General features: G+C 59.1%; 1 protein-coding gene across 3 annotated transcripts in view; it reads right to left on the bottom strand.

Moving 5' to 3' along the window:
- Positions 1 to 5,716: 5,716 nt before the first annotated feature.
- Positions 5,717 to 13,797, bottom strand: part of PRKCB (protein kinase C beta) — a 149,210-nt gene continuing 141,129 nt past the window's right edge. For 2 of the 3 annotated variants that reach the window (XM_068908157.1, XM_068908159.1), the window contains one exon: positions 12,085 to 13,504. In XM_068908157.1, coding sequence (XP_068764258.1) covers positions 13,346 to 13,504 — 159 coding nt within the window. In that variant the 3' untranslated portion in view covers positions 12,085 to 13,345. Of the gene's footprint in view, positions 9,979 to 12,084; positions 13,505 to 13,797 lie in introns of those variants that run through there. The other variant, XM_068908158.1, reaches the window with a different exon arrangement.

Consider the following 13,797-nt stretch of genomic DNA (forward strand, 5'->3'; position numbering starts at 1 on the left):
GGGGCGCGGAGCGGCTCCGCCGAGCGGCGGCGGCGGGCAGCGCGGCGCGCGTCTCCGCGCGGCCCCCGCGCCGCCCGGCCAAGGCATCGGCGGGGGGGCGGCGGCGGCGGCGGCGGGGGCGGCGGCGGGGGCGGGGGGGGGCGGGCCGGGCCGGGCTGCCGAGCGGCGCCCGCAGGCGGTGGGGGCGGTGGGGGGGGCTGAGCCGCTCCCGGCGGGGGCGGGACCCGCGGTGGGGGGGCCGGCACCGCGCACCCCGCTGGGGAGGGGGTCGGGGGAACCGGGGACCGCCGGGGGGCACCGTGCCAAGGAGGGGGTGGGGGGGAACCGGGCACCCACGGGGGGGGCCCGGCACCGGGCACCGCACCGGGAAGGGGGTCGGAGGGAACCGGGGACCGACGGGGGGGCCGGGCACCGGGCACCGCGCTGGGGAACTGGCGGAGGGGGGCCGGGGGGGGCCGGGCACCGCGCACCGCGCTGGGGCACCGCGCCGGGGAGGGGGTCGGGGGGACCCGAGGAGCTGGCGGAGGGGGGACGGAGGGGGCCCCCGAGATGCCGAGACCGGGCCGGGGGCTGCGGTGACGGGTCGGAGGAGCCCCGCGGAGCCGGGACCTGGCCGGGCTAGCGGAGCCCCCGCCGGCGGGGCAGCCCCGGCCGCAGCCCGGCTCGGCTGCGCACCCGGCCTGGCCCTGAGCCCCCTGGCTGGTATCGGGGTCGCGGGGGGCTCGCAGGGGCCCAGCCCTGCACCCGCACAGCCCGGGGCTGCGGCAGCACCATGCTGGGCACGTCCAGCGCACACACACACACATGCACGCACATGCACACAGCCTGCATGCACACATGTGCACATGGACTGCATGCACACGCACACAGCCTGCACACGCACACGCAGCCTGCACACGCGCACACAGCCTGCACACACGCGCACACAGCCTGCACGTGCACACGTGCACACAGCCTGCACACACACACGCGCACACAGCCTGCACACACACACGTGCACACAGCCTGCACACACGTGCACACAGCCTGCACACACGCACGCGCACACAGCCTGCACACACAGCCTGCACACGCACACGTGCACACAGCCTGCACACACGCGCACACAGCCTGCGCACACGCGCACACAGCCTGCACACACACACGCGCACACAGCCTGCACACACAGCCTGCGCACACGCGCACACAGCCTGCACACACACACGCGCACACAGCCTGCACACACACACGCGCACACAGCCTGCACACACAGCCTGCACACGCACACGTGCACACAGCCTGCACACACGCGCACACAGCCTGCGCACACGCGCACACAGCCTGCACACACACACGCGCACACAGCCTGCACACACAGCCTGCGCACACGCGCACACAGCCTGCACACACACACGCGCACACAGCCTGCGCACACGCGCACACAGCCTGCACACACACACGCGCACACAGCCTGCACACACAGCCTGCGCACACGCGCACACAGCCTGCACACACGCGCACACAGCCTGCACCCACAGCCTGCGCACACCCTGCGTACGCACTGCCCGCACACACGGCTTGCCCGGAGGAGCGGTTTTATCGCCTGCGCCAGTGCGGTTACAGACCCAAAGCGAAGGAGCCTGCCGGTACCCAGAGGCTGGCTCTCGGAGCATCTGCCATGTCGTACGCCTTAATTATTTGACACTAGTTAAAACTCTCGCTCTGCCTCTCTGCTATCTCATCGCTCGCAAACATTTTTGCTGCCAGTTGGATGGGCTTATGACTCATGCGACCTTTCAAATAAGCCCTATAGCATATCCACCTCTTAGACTAATAGCTTTTCAGGGGTTACGTGCAAGATAGGAAGGCAGATGATTTACCTGATAGCGTGTACTTCCACACTGATCGTCTGTATGCACATACATGTAAATACTAGTTATTTATTCCCAAGATGCACAAAAAGAAAATTATTCAGGTTACCAAAATCAGGCACTGCGCAGTCAAAAAGCGTGAAGATGAAGTAGCCTTCGCAACCTTAAATCACTTTCTTCATGCATATTCATCAGGCATCATTTTAATTGCAACAAGGCGCTCGTTTCTCGCCCAGCGCCCTGCCGCACGCCGTGCCCAGGCCGGACCCACTGCGCAGCTGCTCAGCGCTCTCTTTTAGCCTCCCACTCGGTTAAGGGCCCGCGGCCTTGCTTACGGTCGCGGTTCAGACCCTGGCACGAGGCAGACGCGGGCTCGCTCCCGAGTGCAGCATCTTCTCGTGCTCGTCCAGCATTTCCGCCCGGATTGCTGAAGTCCTGGGTGAGCTGAGGGGCGACCGACAGGTCCCCTCGTGCAGATGGGGCAGAGACACACTCTGATTGAGGTCAAAAGCGTTCGGTAATTTGGAGACCCTATCTGAGAGACACAGTTTTATTTTTTTTATATATATATATATGTGTGCATGTGTGTGTGTATATATGCACGCGCACACACACACACACACACAGAGATATATATATGTACACATATATACACACACCACGCAGCTGGCTGGGGGCAAGATGCGGGGAAGGACGCAGGTGCCGGGGCGGCCGCCGATCCGGGACGCCGCACGCTCCCTTCCTGCCGTCGGCCCCCTCCCGCCGCCGGCAGCCTGGGCAGAGCCCGGCGGGGAGCTGCGCCCCCCCGGCCCCGGCGGAGGGTGCCAGGCCAGCTCGCCCCCCGGCAGGGGCTGCGCGCGCATCGCGGCTGGGGGGTTTTGCAGCCTGAAGTGTGTTATTTTAGCACGGAGCGTGTAGGTGTGCGCGCGGTGCACGTGCGCCGTTTCCTAGGCTTTCAACAAGGAAACGGATCAAAGCTGTCAACCAAGCTCAACCGGAATCACAGTCCGGGCTTGGGCTTGGGCTCGTGCCGGCCCGGGCGGCCCTGGCTCCGCTCGCCCTTGCTACCGCCGCTCTGGCCGCCCCCGCGCGCCGGGGCCGCCGGCCAGCACCCTTCCCAGCCGGGCGAAGGAGAAACAGCGGGCGCAGCCCCCGCTGCCCGGACGTCGCAGGCCGGGCGGGAGAAGCTGTCCTCGCAGGCCAAAACGTCCTAAGCCAAGATCTGCTAGGCTTTGCCCTTCCAAATCCGGCGATGAAGGCTCTGTCGCATTCAGCTCGGCGAGGCGGCGCGGGGTACGTCGTCCGAAGTAATCCCGGCGTCAGCAGGGAGCTGGAGCCCGCTTTGCTGCCGGCACTGGGAGAGGCTGCGAGAGCAGCAGGGCAGAGGTGGCCGGCGGCTGCCGGGCGCGAGGCTCCCGCGCCGCCGGCCCCGTTCCTGGAAAGAGGGCGACGAGTCCGTCCCCCCCCTAGGAGGGGACTGACGTGCGAACACGGGTCGAAACCGGCGCTCGCAGCGCACCCGCCGGCGGCGAGGCTCCTGGCCCGGCTGCTGCTCGGCGGAGGCCGAGGGAGCCCCTTCCCCAGCCCCTTCCCTTGCCGCGGAGCCGGGGCGCGCGGCGGCGGCGCGACGGTGCCGCAGCAGGAATAAAAGACCGCAGAGGGGCCGAAGAGCGCGTTCGTGCCCCCGGGAAGGGTTTGCTGCTGCCCCAGCGCACCGCACTTCAATCGATTTGATTTAAGTTCTTGGAAGGAGAAGGGGAAAGCGAATAACGAGGTGAACGGGATGGTAGGGCAGGTGAAAGAGATGGAAGATGGCCCCAGGGAGACGGTCGGGAAGGTCAGAGGCGGGGGCCGAGCTGCTTCTGGTCACTCGTGCAGCCGCTGGGGAGGCCGTGTTCGTCCGAGGGCCGGGGCGGCGCGGGAGGGGGCCGCCCCCCGCCCCGGGCGCCCCGTCCCCTCGCCGCCGGGCCGGCTTTGCCCCGGCACCTTGCAGGCGCTCGCATTTTGGCTGCCCCTGCTGCGCCGCGTCAGCCGCCGCCGCCGCCAGCGGGTTTTTCCAGCTACTCCAAACAGAGACGCTAACTTCAGAATTAATTAACTTCACTATCAGAAGCTGAGTCATTTGTCACAATGGTTTTGTCATTAGCGCCCGTAATTAAGGGAAGCGTCACAAAACCAAACGTTTCCTTTGCAGGAGCCTGAATAACCGGCGATCGGGAGCGGCCGCCGCGAGCAGCTGCACCGGCTTTCCCGCGCTCGCTCCGCCGCGGCCGGCTCCCTCGCTGAACCCGCCTTCGCCCCGGCACGGGTGCCCGCCGGCGTCGGCCCGGGCGCCCGCCGCCCTTCGTCCTCCGGCGGCCCGGGAGAGGCCCCGGCCCGGCGCCCGGCACGCTCCGCCGCCCCGTGAGCGCCTGGCTGCTCCCCTCGCCGGGCGAGGGCGGACGCGGGGCCGCCTCGCCCCCGGGCTGGAGGAAGGCCGCAGCAGCCACGGCAGCGCTCGCGGCACGTGCCGCCGGGGCGGGGGGCAGCGGCGAGCGGGGCCCCGGCTGCTCCGGCTCCGCGGGCCAAGGAGCTCGGCTGCGCCCCCCGGCAGCGGGGCTCCCGGCAGGAGGAACGGCCCCAGACGGGCAGGATCTCCTCCGGGGGCGGCCGCGGCGCCGCGCAGGAGCTCGCGGTGAGCTACGCCGCGGGTCTGGCCTCCACGAGGACGGAGGTTTCCTTGGTGGAGAAAAGCAGCTCTGACGCCTCCCCCCCGTGCAGCTATCCGCGCAAGGGCCGTGTCCTGGCCGGTTCAAAGCGCCCTGAGCTGAGCAGCTCTCGGCACGGCAGGAGTTTCACCCCGACCGGGAGCGAGCCTCCGATCGCCCTAATGGTCCTGCTCTTTCCTCCACCAGCATCACTCAAGAGCCCGTGCAAATAAATAAATAAATAAATAAAAATAAAAGCAGCAAATTAAGTTCAGCACCAGGAGACCTGCGTGTTCCTCCAAGCCTCTGCCGGGAGGCAGCCGGCGGGGCCCGCGCAGGGGAGGGGGCCGCTGCCCCGGGGCTCTGCGAGCCGTGCGCCACCCCGGGGACCCAGCCTGTCCCCAGCCCGGAGCTGGCTGGACGCGGTGCAGATCCCGTGCACGGCCTCGCTCCCACCTACTCCACCGTGGGGCTGGAGGGAAGCTCTGGAGCCGGGAGCCCTCCCGCAGCCGTGGCTGGGGGGGGCCTTGCCGGTCCCCAGGGCCGCCCGGAGACCAGCAGCCCTCGGGATGGGAGAGAAACCGCCGGCTCGCCTCCTCCCCTCTGTGGCTTTGCCGGGATTTCTGCCGGCTGAGCTGCTTCCAGTGCAATTCTCCGCACGCAGCCAGCAGGCTAAATGCCTGCGCAGGGTCCTCCACAGCACGCAACCTCCCATGCGCCAGCCAGCTTACCTCCGTGGTCCCAGCGAGCTGCGCGATGCCTAGGAACAAATGGTCGTGGAGTGGTTGAAAGAGCAGCTGCAATAGTGTTAATTAACTCATCTTAATGAGCAATTAATTGAAGATCTAAAACAACCAATACCTCCCCCCTCCCTGGTCTATACAGACCCTTAAGAGCAGCCGTGGCTGTGGCTGCCGGTTTCCCGTTCTGGACCTGCCTTCCAGCCCAGGCTCCGCTTGTCAATGTACCCCAGCTGTATGGATAGTGCATCTTTTCTGCAGAAAAGCTGCGACATTTCAGCATCTGCTGCTGTAATAGGACTCAGCAGGGTCCCCTCAGGGTGGCCGGGCAGGAGCCCGCAGCCAGAAACAGCTGCCAATTACCGGGGATGCCGTGGCACGTCCACGGGCTCTCCCCGCTCACGCCAGTCGCGCCGGCAAAGGAAGTCAAGCTCACAGGGTTTCTTTAAAATTATATATTTTATTTTCTCGTACATGCAGCAAATAGAATAAAGAGTATATGCCCATCTAAAAGGAGGTCTTTATGAGAATCCTTTGACAAACACACAGCAGGTAGTCTAGGATGTAGAAAAGTCATCAAATACTTGCAGGTGAAATCAAATTCACAAACACAAACTGATCAACAATAAACAGTTTCATTTTTTTTTTAACTTGGTTTTTAATTGCCAGTTTGAACGTGATCAGAAATAAACAGCTTGGATGACACTTCCATGCATGGAGCAAGATGCTTGTTGCGCCCTTGGCTCTTGCAGGCTCAGTGACACACCTGCTGCTGCAAAGCAGAGAAGCCGCAGCACTTGTCTGAGTTGGTCCACGCTCCAGATGTGAGCCCAGCCTCTGAACAGCTATAGCCTTGCCCGCTGCGCTAAAGATCGCCCTAGTTCTCCATTCGCATCCCAGTTCCTGGGACCAACGATCATCAGAGCATATCTGCTGCCCTCTCTGCTCTTCCCATCTTTGAGGCCACCCGTATGGGCTCGCCACCATGCAAACTGGCGTTCAGTTATTGGAGAGCTTAAATGGATAAGTGACTACTGCGACGGCTCTCCTGGCAAGAGAAGGAAGCTGCTCAGGTGTCCAGCCGGGGGAAGACGACAGCAGCGGCAGCAGGTCGCCCTTGCCACGTGCGGAGGGCGTCCCACCCCACCGGGGGCGCGTCCGCGTGGCGCGGGGGGAGCACCCCGCTCGGGCCACGCTGCCCCCCCGGCCCAGGCTCCAACCACGTAACGCCCGCGGTGGCACTGGTCGTAGCCCAACCAGCGAGCGCACCGCAGCAGCGCCCCAGCCCATCAGGCTTTCCAAAAAACCCCCCTACCCGCGCCTGTCTGCGGTCCCAGCAGCACGCCTGGGGGACGGCGAGACCCGCGAGCCGGCCCTAGCCCAGCTCCTGGCCTGAGGCACGTCCCTTCTCCCGGCCCTTCGGTCCCCGTTGGCCCCGCGGCCGCGCTGCAGCGCCCGCCGGGCTGCGCCGCAAAGCCAAACTTCCCCCCTCCACCCTCTCGGAGCCGTTCTTTCTCGAGACCAAAGCCAACCTCTCTGCAACGGGCGCTTTTCTGAGCACAAACTATTGTGCAGCAGGCCAAGAGGGAGGGAGTGGGCTGCACCGGCCGGGCTGGGGAGGGGAAGGCTGCACCGCCGCTGCGCCCGCGCCGTCGGCCCCCGCGCCGCGTCCGAGCGCCTCCCCGGACCCGTCCGCAGCAACACGCAGCACCCGGGCAAACAGCCGCTCTCCTCCTCCCTTTTCTTCGGCAAAATTTCCGAGGGCCGCCGGGGTGCCCCCGCGAGCCCCGGGGCGACCTCTCCTCCCTGCGCGGCCGCGGGCTGAGCCGGCTCCTCTGCCTGCCGAGCACCCGGGCGCTGTCGCCTCGTCCTGACCTGCCCCGCTGCTCGCGCGAAGGTTTCCTTTCACCGGGCTTCATCCAGCACCAGACAGCCAGGCTCTGGCCGTCTTCCGAAAGCACTGCTTCTCCCACCTCATAGGAAAGTTTACATCATCCAATTAGGGTAAAGAGAGCGCCAACCATTGCCACCTTGTCCCTCCCGGGAAGAGTTCGTACCCGGCTCAGCGGCCGGGCATGTTCCATTTTATGTCCCTCCACGGGGGAAATAGGTTATCTGGAAGTAAACCTTGAAACAGGTGTTTTGCAAGCAGCCGTAGGGGCACCGTCAGAAACGCAGCAGCTCGAGGCAGGGGCCTGCACGAGGCAATGGCCCCTAAACCTACCCGGGCTTGCGATCTAGCCTTTGCTAAGCTCTCCCAGGAGCATGGATCTTAATCCTGCAGCTATCAAAGATGTGCATACATGTCACTCATGTCATGTTGACACCCGCTCTCACGGGCAAAGTTAAACAGACCTCTGTTTGCAGGACGGGCGTCCCAGGAGCTTCCTACGAGAGATGCTGCCTGGGTTGCTCAGCGTTTGAGCAAATCCCACTTCATGCACAAGTGTCACTCCAAGATATACACAGAAGTCCCAAACACAACAAGACACAACTCCCTCTGCGGCAGTCCCCGTGTAGTACATCACAGCCGCGGCTCCATGGTGCCCTTCTCGACAGAAGATACGTTACAATACTCCAGTATTAGACAGACCGTGGGAGCGTACTCAGATCTGAAGATACGGAAATTAAAAACATTCACCATTTAAGTAATACTAATTCTGCAGCAACAGATTTGAAAGTTACAGTCACATACATGCTCTGAACATCAACTGTGGTCTGCAGAAGATGGTGAGACGTCTCCTGAAACGTATGCGGGAGTTACAAGCACTCTTATCCAAAATTAAGTCAAACTCAAGTTTCCTCTGGTCTTAGTCTGATGTGAAGTTTCCCGCAACCCCCCCTTATCAATCTGGCACAATTTGCAGTTTTTCTGTGTTTTGTTTTGTCTCCTCGAGCCCAGGCGAGTACCTGAGACCGCGGACACAGCCCACGCGCTCCAACACGCACCAGGCGCTGCCTGCCTTGGAGGCAAGGACGGGCCAAGAGCGCCCGGGCTGCCCGCACCTCTGGGTGGCACGAACCCAGCGGGTGTCACGTTAGCTGCTGGCTTCTAGCAGCCTTTTGTCCTTAATGAATCATTAAAAGAAAAAAAAAAGAATTTCAAAAGGTAGAGTTCGATGTTTATAAAAGTTCTACAAACCAGGATTTCGTCTATAGGATTCGGTATGATTCATAAAATTCCACCCCCATTTTTCCCTATACTCATGAAGCAATGTGTATTTACATTACAATTGGTACTGTTTCAAAAAATATATGCATGCTTTTTTTTTTTTTTTTTTTTTTTTTGCAAACCAACCAAACTCACGCGGAGCGAGAGAGCAATAGCAGCCGCGGCTGCACAGAGGCCGGCGCTCGGCTGCAGCCAACAGGAAGGGTGCACCCGCGCGCACCGCTCAGCAGCCCCGGCGCCCGCCCGCCCTCTCGCCTTCGCTCGGCCGTTACCGCCCGGCTGCTACACGCGCAGCCAAACCGCTCGCTAAAAACATCAGCTGGAATATTCCTGATTCTGCACTTCTGAAACGATGCAGAAGGTCCTGGATTATGGAGTAATATCCCCAGGAATTTGGACTAAAATCAGGTAAATCAAGATGTCTGTAAAATTCATGATTTTGAGCCTTCAAGATAATAGCAGAGGGTGTAAAGTATAAAAGTTTCCTTTAGAAATAGCCCTCAGTACAGCCCTTTTGTAGCGGGCATATTTTCGGTTGCTAAACTGTAAACCGAGACTATAAAGGTGTTTTGTTTTGGTAGAACATTAATATCCTTTACAGAGCTGTTAAATTTTGACAGTGTCTGTGAAAAACAGGAGAAAGATTTATGAGCGTGCTGACATAGTATATCAAAACTGCAAACTGTTCCAGATGTTAAAAAAAAAAATTCCCACCTTTCACTTAGAAAAAGATTTGCTCTGATTTACAAGAACTGGAAATGAAAGTCATTTTGTAGTCTTAATGCCTGAGTAATAGGAGAAAATGTACTGAAATGCACACGTTTACAGTAGGCTAAAGAGGAAGACAGCTTCAGTGAGCCAATCTGACTGTATATACAATGCATTTAAAAATATGTCTATAAGCAGACTTTTCCACACTGATCAAACGTATCCATGTCTTGAACAAAAGGCTCTTCTAAGACAAGTTCACAGTCATTGCAAGCTTCAGCACAACTGCTTAAAATATCAACCATGCTTAGCATTCAAGGGAAACAACTTGTGAATAACTAAGTTCACTGGAATCTCAGCATCTGATTTCAAAAATTACAAAGACTGTAGCAATTTGGTGTATTTCTGTTTAAAAATTCTATTAGTCACCACCAGCGAGAGCTCCTAGAAGTACCACTGACTGCTAACCCAAGCCCCCGACATCCCCAGCTAGAGAGACCAAGCTAGCAAGTGACACATACATATGGAGGCCTCCTAAAACAAGCGGTCGCCACGGTTTCGATGAGGATATGTATGTATGCACTGCTAATCCCGGAAGACGAGTGTTGGTATTTACAGGGCGATCGGACGTTGCTGACTGCAGGCGGCGGGCAGCGCCCGCCCCGGCTCTAGACATTAATGACAAATTCGGGGTTAGTATAGGAGAATCCAGCAAACTCGTTCTGGTCCAGGTTCATGATGAAGAGTTTGTCGGTGGGCGTGAGCTCCACGGGCTGCCGGGTGAACTCTTTGTCGAAGTTGGAAGTGTCTCGTTTGTCCTTCTGTTAAACGGAAAGCACAGAGTTAAACGCAGCAAACGGGGAGCGCGCACGAGCGGGCCCGGGCGCCGCGCTCTCCCCAGGCGCCGCGCGCGTCCTCTCTGCCTTCGCCTCTAACCGCACCGGCTGCGCTCCAGCCAAACGCTCCCCTGCGGCCCTGTACGGCAAGAGCAACCCAGCACCACGTGCGAGAACAGGGGGACGTTTGTCTGACTCCCCTTAAACACACAGCCACAGAAGTGAAGGGACGTGACGAGAGTACGGGACGCCACGGAGGGACGCGGCGCGCCCGGCCGCTGCGAGAGAGCAACGAGGGGACAGCTCCCGCCATGCACGACCAGCGCTGCGCACACAGATTTGCGATACACACTAAGAAAAGAGCCTGGAGGAAGCAACATGCCTCAAAACGGAAGTAAACATTCAGTACAATTTCAAAATTTGCACAAAATAATCATCTGTAAAAGCTCCTTTTGCTTTGCCTGATTATTTTTCAACTACGCTATGATATGGTATTGCTCGACACAGTGTTTTATCGATTTGACGTGAGATGAGGATGTGATTTGCTCCAGGGTTGCATATATAAAACATACAACGCTTCAAAACCCCAAACTCGAGTGAAGAGCCCACGTATGCAACCTTTTATAAGCTTGATTTCATAAAAAGACCAACTTAGCAGCTACATCCAAGGCTGACAACCTGCCGCTCTTGGCGCTGCCGACCCCGCCAGTGAGAAAAGCCAGGCGGCTCCTGTACCGCGGGCTGCCGCAGCCCTCCTCTGCCCGTGGCTGCAGGGCTTTGCAGCGCCGGGGCTGCACCGGGGCGCCTGCAGGCACCGCACCAGCACCCAGCACCCAGCACCCGTCATCAGCCAAGAAAGCCCGGGGAGGGAAGACCTGCGCCTGCGGAGCGGCAAGGCTGCCCGCGAGCAGCAGGGCAGCCCGACGGCGGGGGACCGGCAGCGTGTTATGTGATGCTTGAAGCAAGACGGACTGCCAGCACCCAGTCTTCAGCGCGGCTGCTCCTCAGCGCGGCGCGTCCTACCGCGGCTGCCGCATCCCAGCGCTACGCCGTCCCCGCGCCGCGGCGCTTCTGCCCGCGGCACCGCGGCAGGACGCCCGGGCGTCCCCGGCCGGCAGCACCATGTCACGACGGCGCCTCCGCCACCGTCCTCCGGGAGACGCCGCTCTCCGCAGGAAGGGTCCCGGCGAGACGGGAAAGAGCCGAGGGCGGCGCAGAGGAGACGAGGTGGGGAGGAGGGCGACGATGGAGCCCGAAGAGCAGAGAGGGAGCTGGAGAAAGGAGCCAGGACGCGGCCGTGCCGTGGAGCGAGGTCCCGTCCCGTCCCGTCCCGGTGGCACCTCCGGGCTCGGCCCGCTGCGCCTCCGCCGCGGGACGAGCGGAGCAGTCGGGGCACCGGCGTGAGATGGACTTCGGCGAAAGACAGCGTCGGTCCAAGCGCGAGGGAGAGCGCAGGAGGCGGCGCGTGCACCGGCCCCGGGCCCCCTCCTGCCCCCGGAGGGAAGCCGAACTGCTCCCCGGTCCCAGGCGGCCACGTCAACCCGCACCAGGGTCCAGGGCCGGAGCGGGGGGGATGCCGCCGCCGCCGCCGCGCCGGGCCCGTCCGCCGCTCCCGCCTCTCCTGCGACGCCGTTTAGCTGAAGCGGCCAAGGGCCGGCTGCTCGCTGGAGAGCGGCCGGCTCACGGCCGGCACGCCGCTCGCCGCCTCCCAGAGGTGGTCGCGACCGCAGCTTCCAGCGCGTCCCGCCAACGTCTCCGCGCAAGACGTCCAAATCCTTCTCCAAATCCTTCTTCCTGCAAGCGAGGACAGAGATGCCGGATCCCTTTCCCCGGCCGGGAGGGCGAGCGGGGCGGCGGCGAGGACACGCGACCTCAGCCGCGGCTTCCTGCTGGGAAGACGCCTCCGGCGCCTTGCGCGCTGCTTTGGGGACAGTCGGGGGGACGGAGGGTCCGGCGGGCCGCTGTGCCGGGACGCGGTTGGAGGCGACGTCCGCAGCAGCGTCCAGCCCTCGGCGCGCTGCAGCCCCGGCCCTCGGCGCTCCTGGCGTCTCGCAGCCCGCAGAAATGCATCGTCCACAAATAAACGCGGGGTTTCTTTGACAATGATTTCTTACTTTTTATTTCATGATCGGTATTGGGGAAAAAATTGGCACGTTACAACTGAAAGCAGATTGATACAAAGTGACAGCCCACGAACACTGCAGAACAGTAGAAAAGGAAGCCATCCGATTGTTACGGTTCCAAGAGATCTGCAGCCTTCCGGGAACCTTTTCTTGGATGCCAGAAACAGAACTTAGGCAACTTAAATACCTAGCGGCAATTCTTTTTTAAGTAGGAATACCAGTTAAAACAGATTTCTTTACAAGCTTCATATCAGAAATCACAATACTGTCCAATGTTAAATAGCATCTCATTTGTGTTAATATCATTTTTGACACATTTAAAGCGCAAGTAACAAACTCAATTGCTTTGGCATTTGAAAAAAAGAAAAAGTTTTGATATGAAAAACAATCTTGTGTGATATTTACTAGGGTGACCATGGATTTGAAAGCATTTACCACAGTTCTTTCAAATTTCCTGTTTATAACTGGATATGTTTCTCTTGATAAAAAACGCTACTTAGAAACTGCACAATCAGGAGAAATCTATGTAAACAGCAGACCTGGCTTCCTTAATAATTTATTACTGCTCTGAAAGACCCAGCAAAGAAAAACTGCACCTGACCAAATACGAGCAAGTACAAGTCTCACGGAGGCATGAGGTTCTGTAGTGGGTTTAAACAAACGGTACGTTAGGACTGCACAAGAAGCAAGACTCTCTGTCGCACGTCTCCTGATAAACCGCTTGGTTGCATGAGGAGCCTACAGGCTTAGCTAGAGGCACCTGCACCGCAGGATGCACATCTACGTTATAGGGAAAAGTTTAATAAAAATCACTTGCTTGCCACTAAAGCTGAGAAGGCTACAGATGAAATGTGCATGATTATACTAAAAGACTAGAAAAAGGGAAGAGCAGGAACCAAAGCACACGGTTAAGAGATTTCTCCTAATTGTCACGGCCTGGACCTGAGTGCAGCCAGACGCTCACTCCATTCAACCTCTGTTAGCCAATAAATTGTTTTCATTTGCTACAAGTAAAATTTGATAAAAACATATTTGTGGTACTTACTGCATATCACCTACCATTCAGCATGCCCCAAATTACGTGAAGACACTTCTGGCTTTGAAATATGGTCACTCTAGTATTATTACTAAAGAAAAACCATGAATGCAACTTTTGCAATGGAAAATGTCACCACAACAGCAGTTGGGACTGGATGATAAAGATGCAGGAATGAGATCTACACAGCTACTTAGCTCTTGGCTTCAGGTTTAAAAAACTCAGAGTTAACAAAGGAAAATCCTTCGAATTCTGACTGGTCAATGTTCCTGATGACTTCCTGGTCGGGAGGTGTTAAGACGGGTGGATGGCGAGTGAAAAACCGGTCGAAGTTTTCAGCATTGCGTCCACACTATGAGAGGGGAAAAAAAGAACGTATGGTGGGTGGAGAAACAAAGCAAACGGATGCGGTCTGCAGCAATCCCCTCCCATTCACACCTTGCAAAGCAGATTATTACAATGCAGCAAATGACAGAAAAGAAAAAGGTGCAAAACACTTATGAATTTTGTTAATTGTAAGGCGATGTTTTCTCATGGAATAGCCAGAGACTGACAAAAACCCTCTGGCTGCAGCATGGCAAGTAATTGCAGGAGAGGAATGAGATGGGAGGGCAATTACTTGCTGTCGTTTCCCTGTCTACATGC

Source organism: Struthio camelus, chromosome 15 (genome assembly GCF_040807025.1).
Source record: "Struthio camelus isolate bStrCam1 chromosome 15, bStrCam1.hap1, whole genome shotgun sequence".
NCBI classification, from domain to species: Eukaryota; Metazoa; Chordata; class Aves; order Struthioniformes; family Struthionidae; genus Struthio; species Struthio camelus.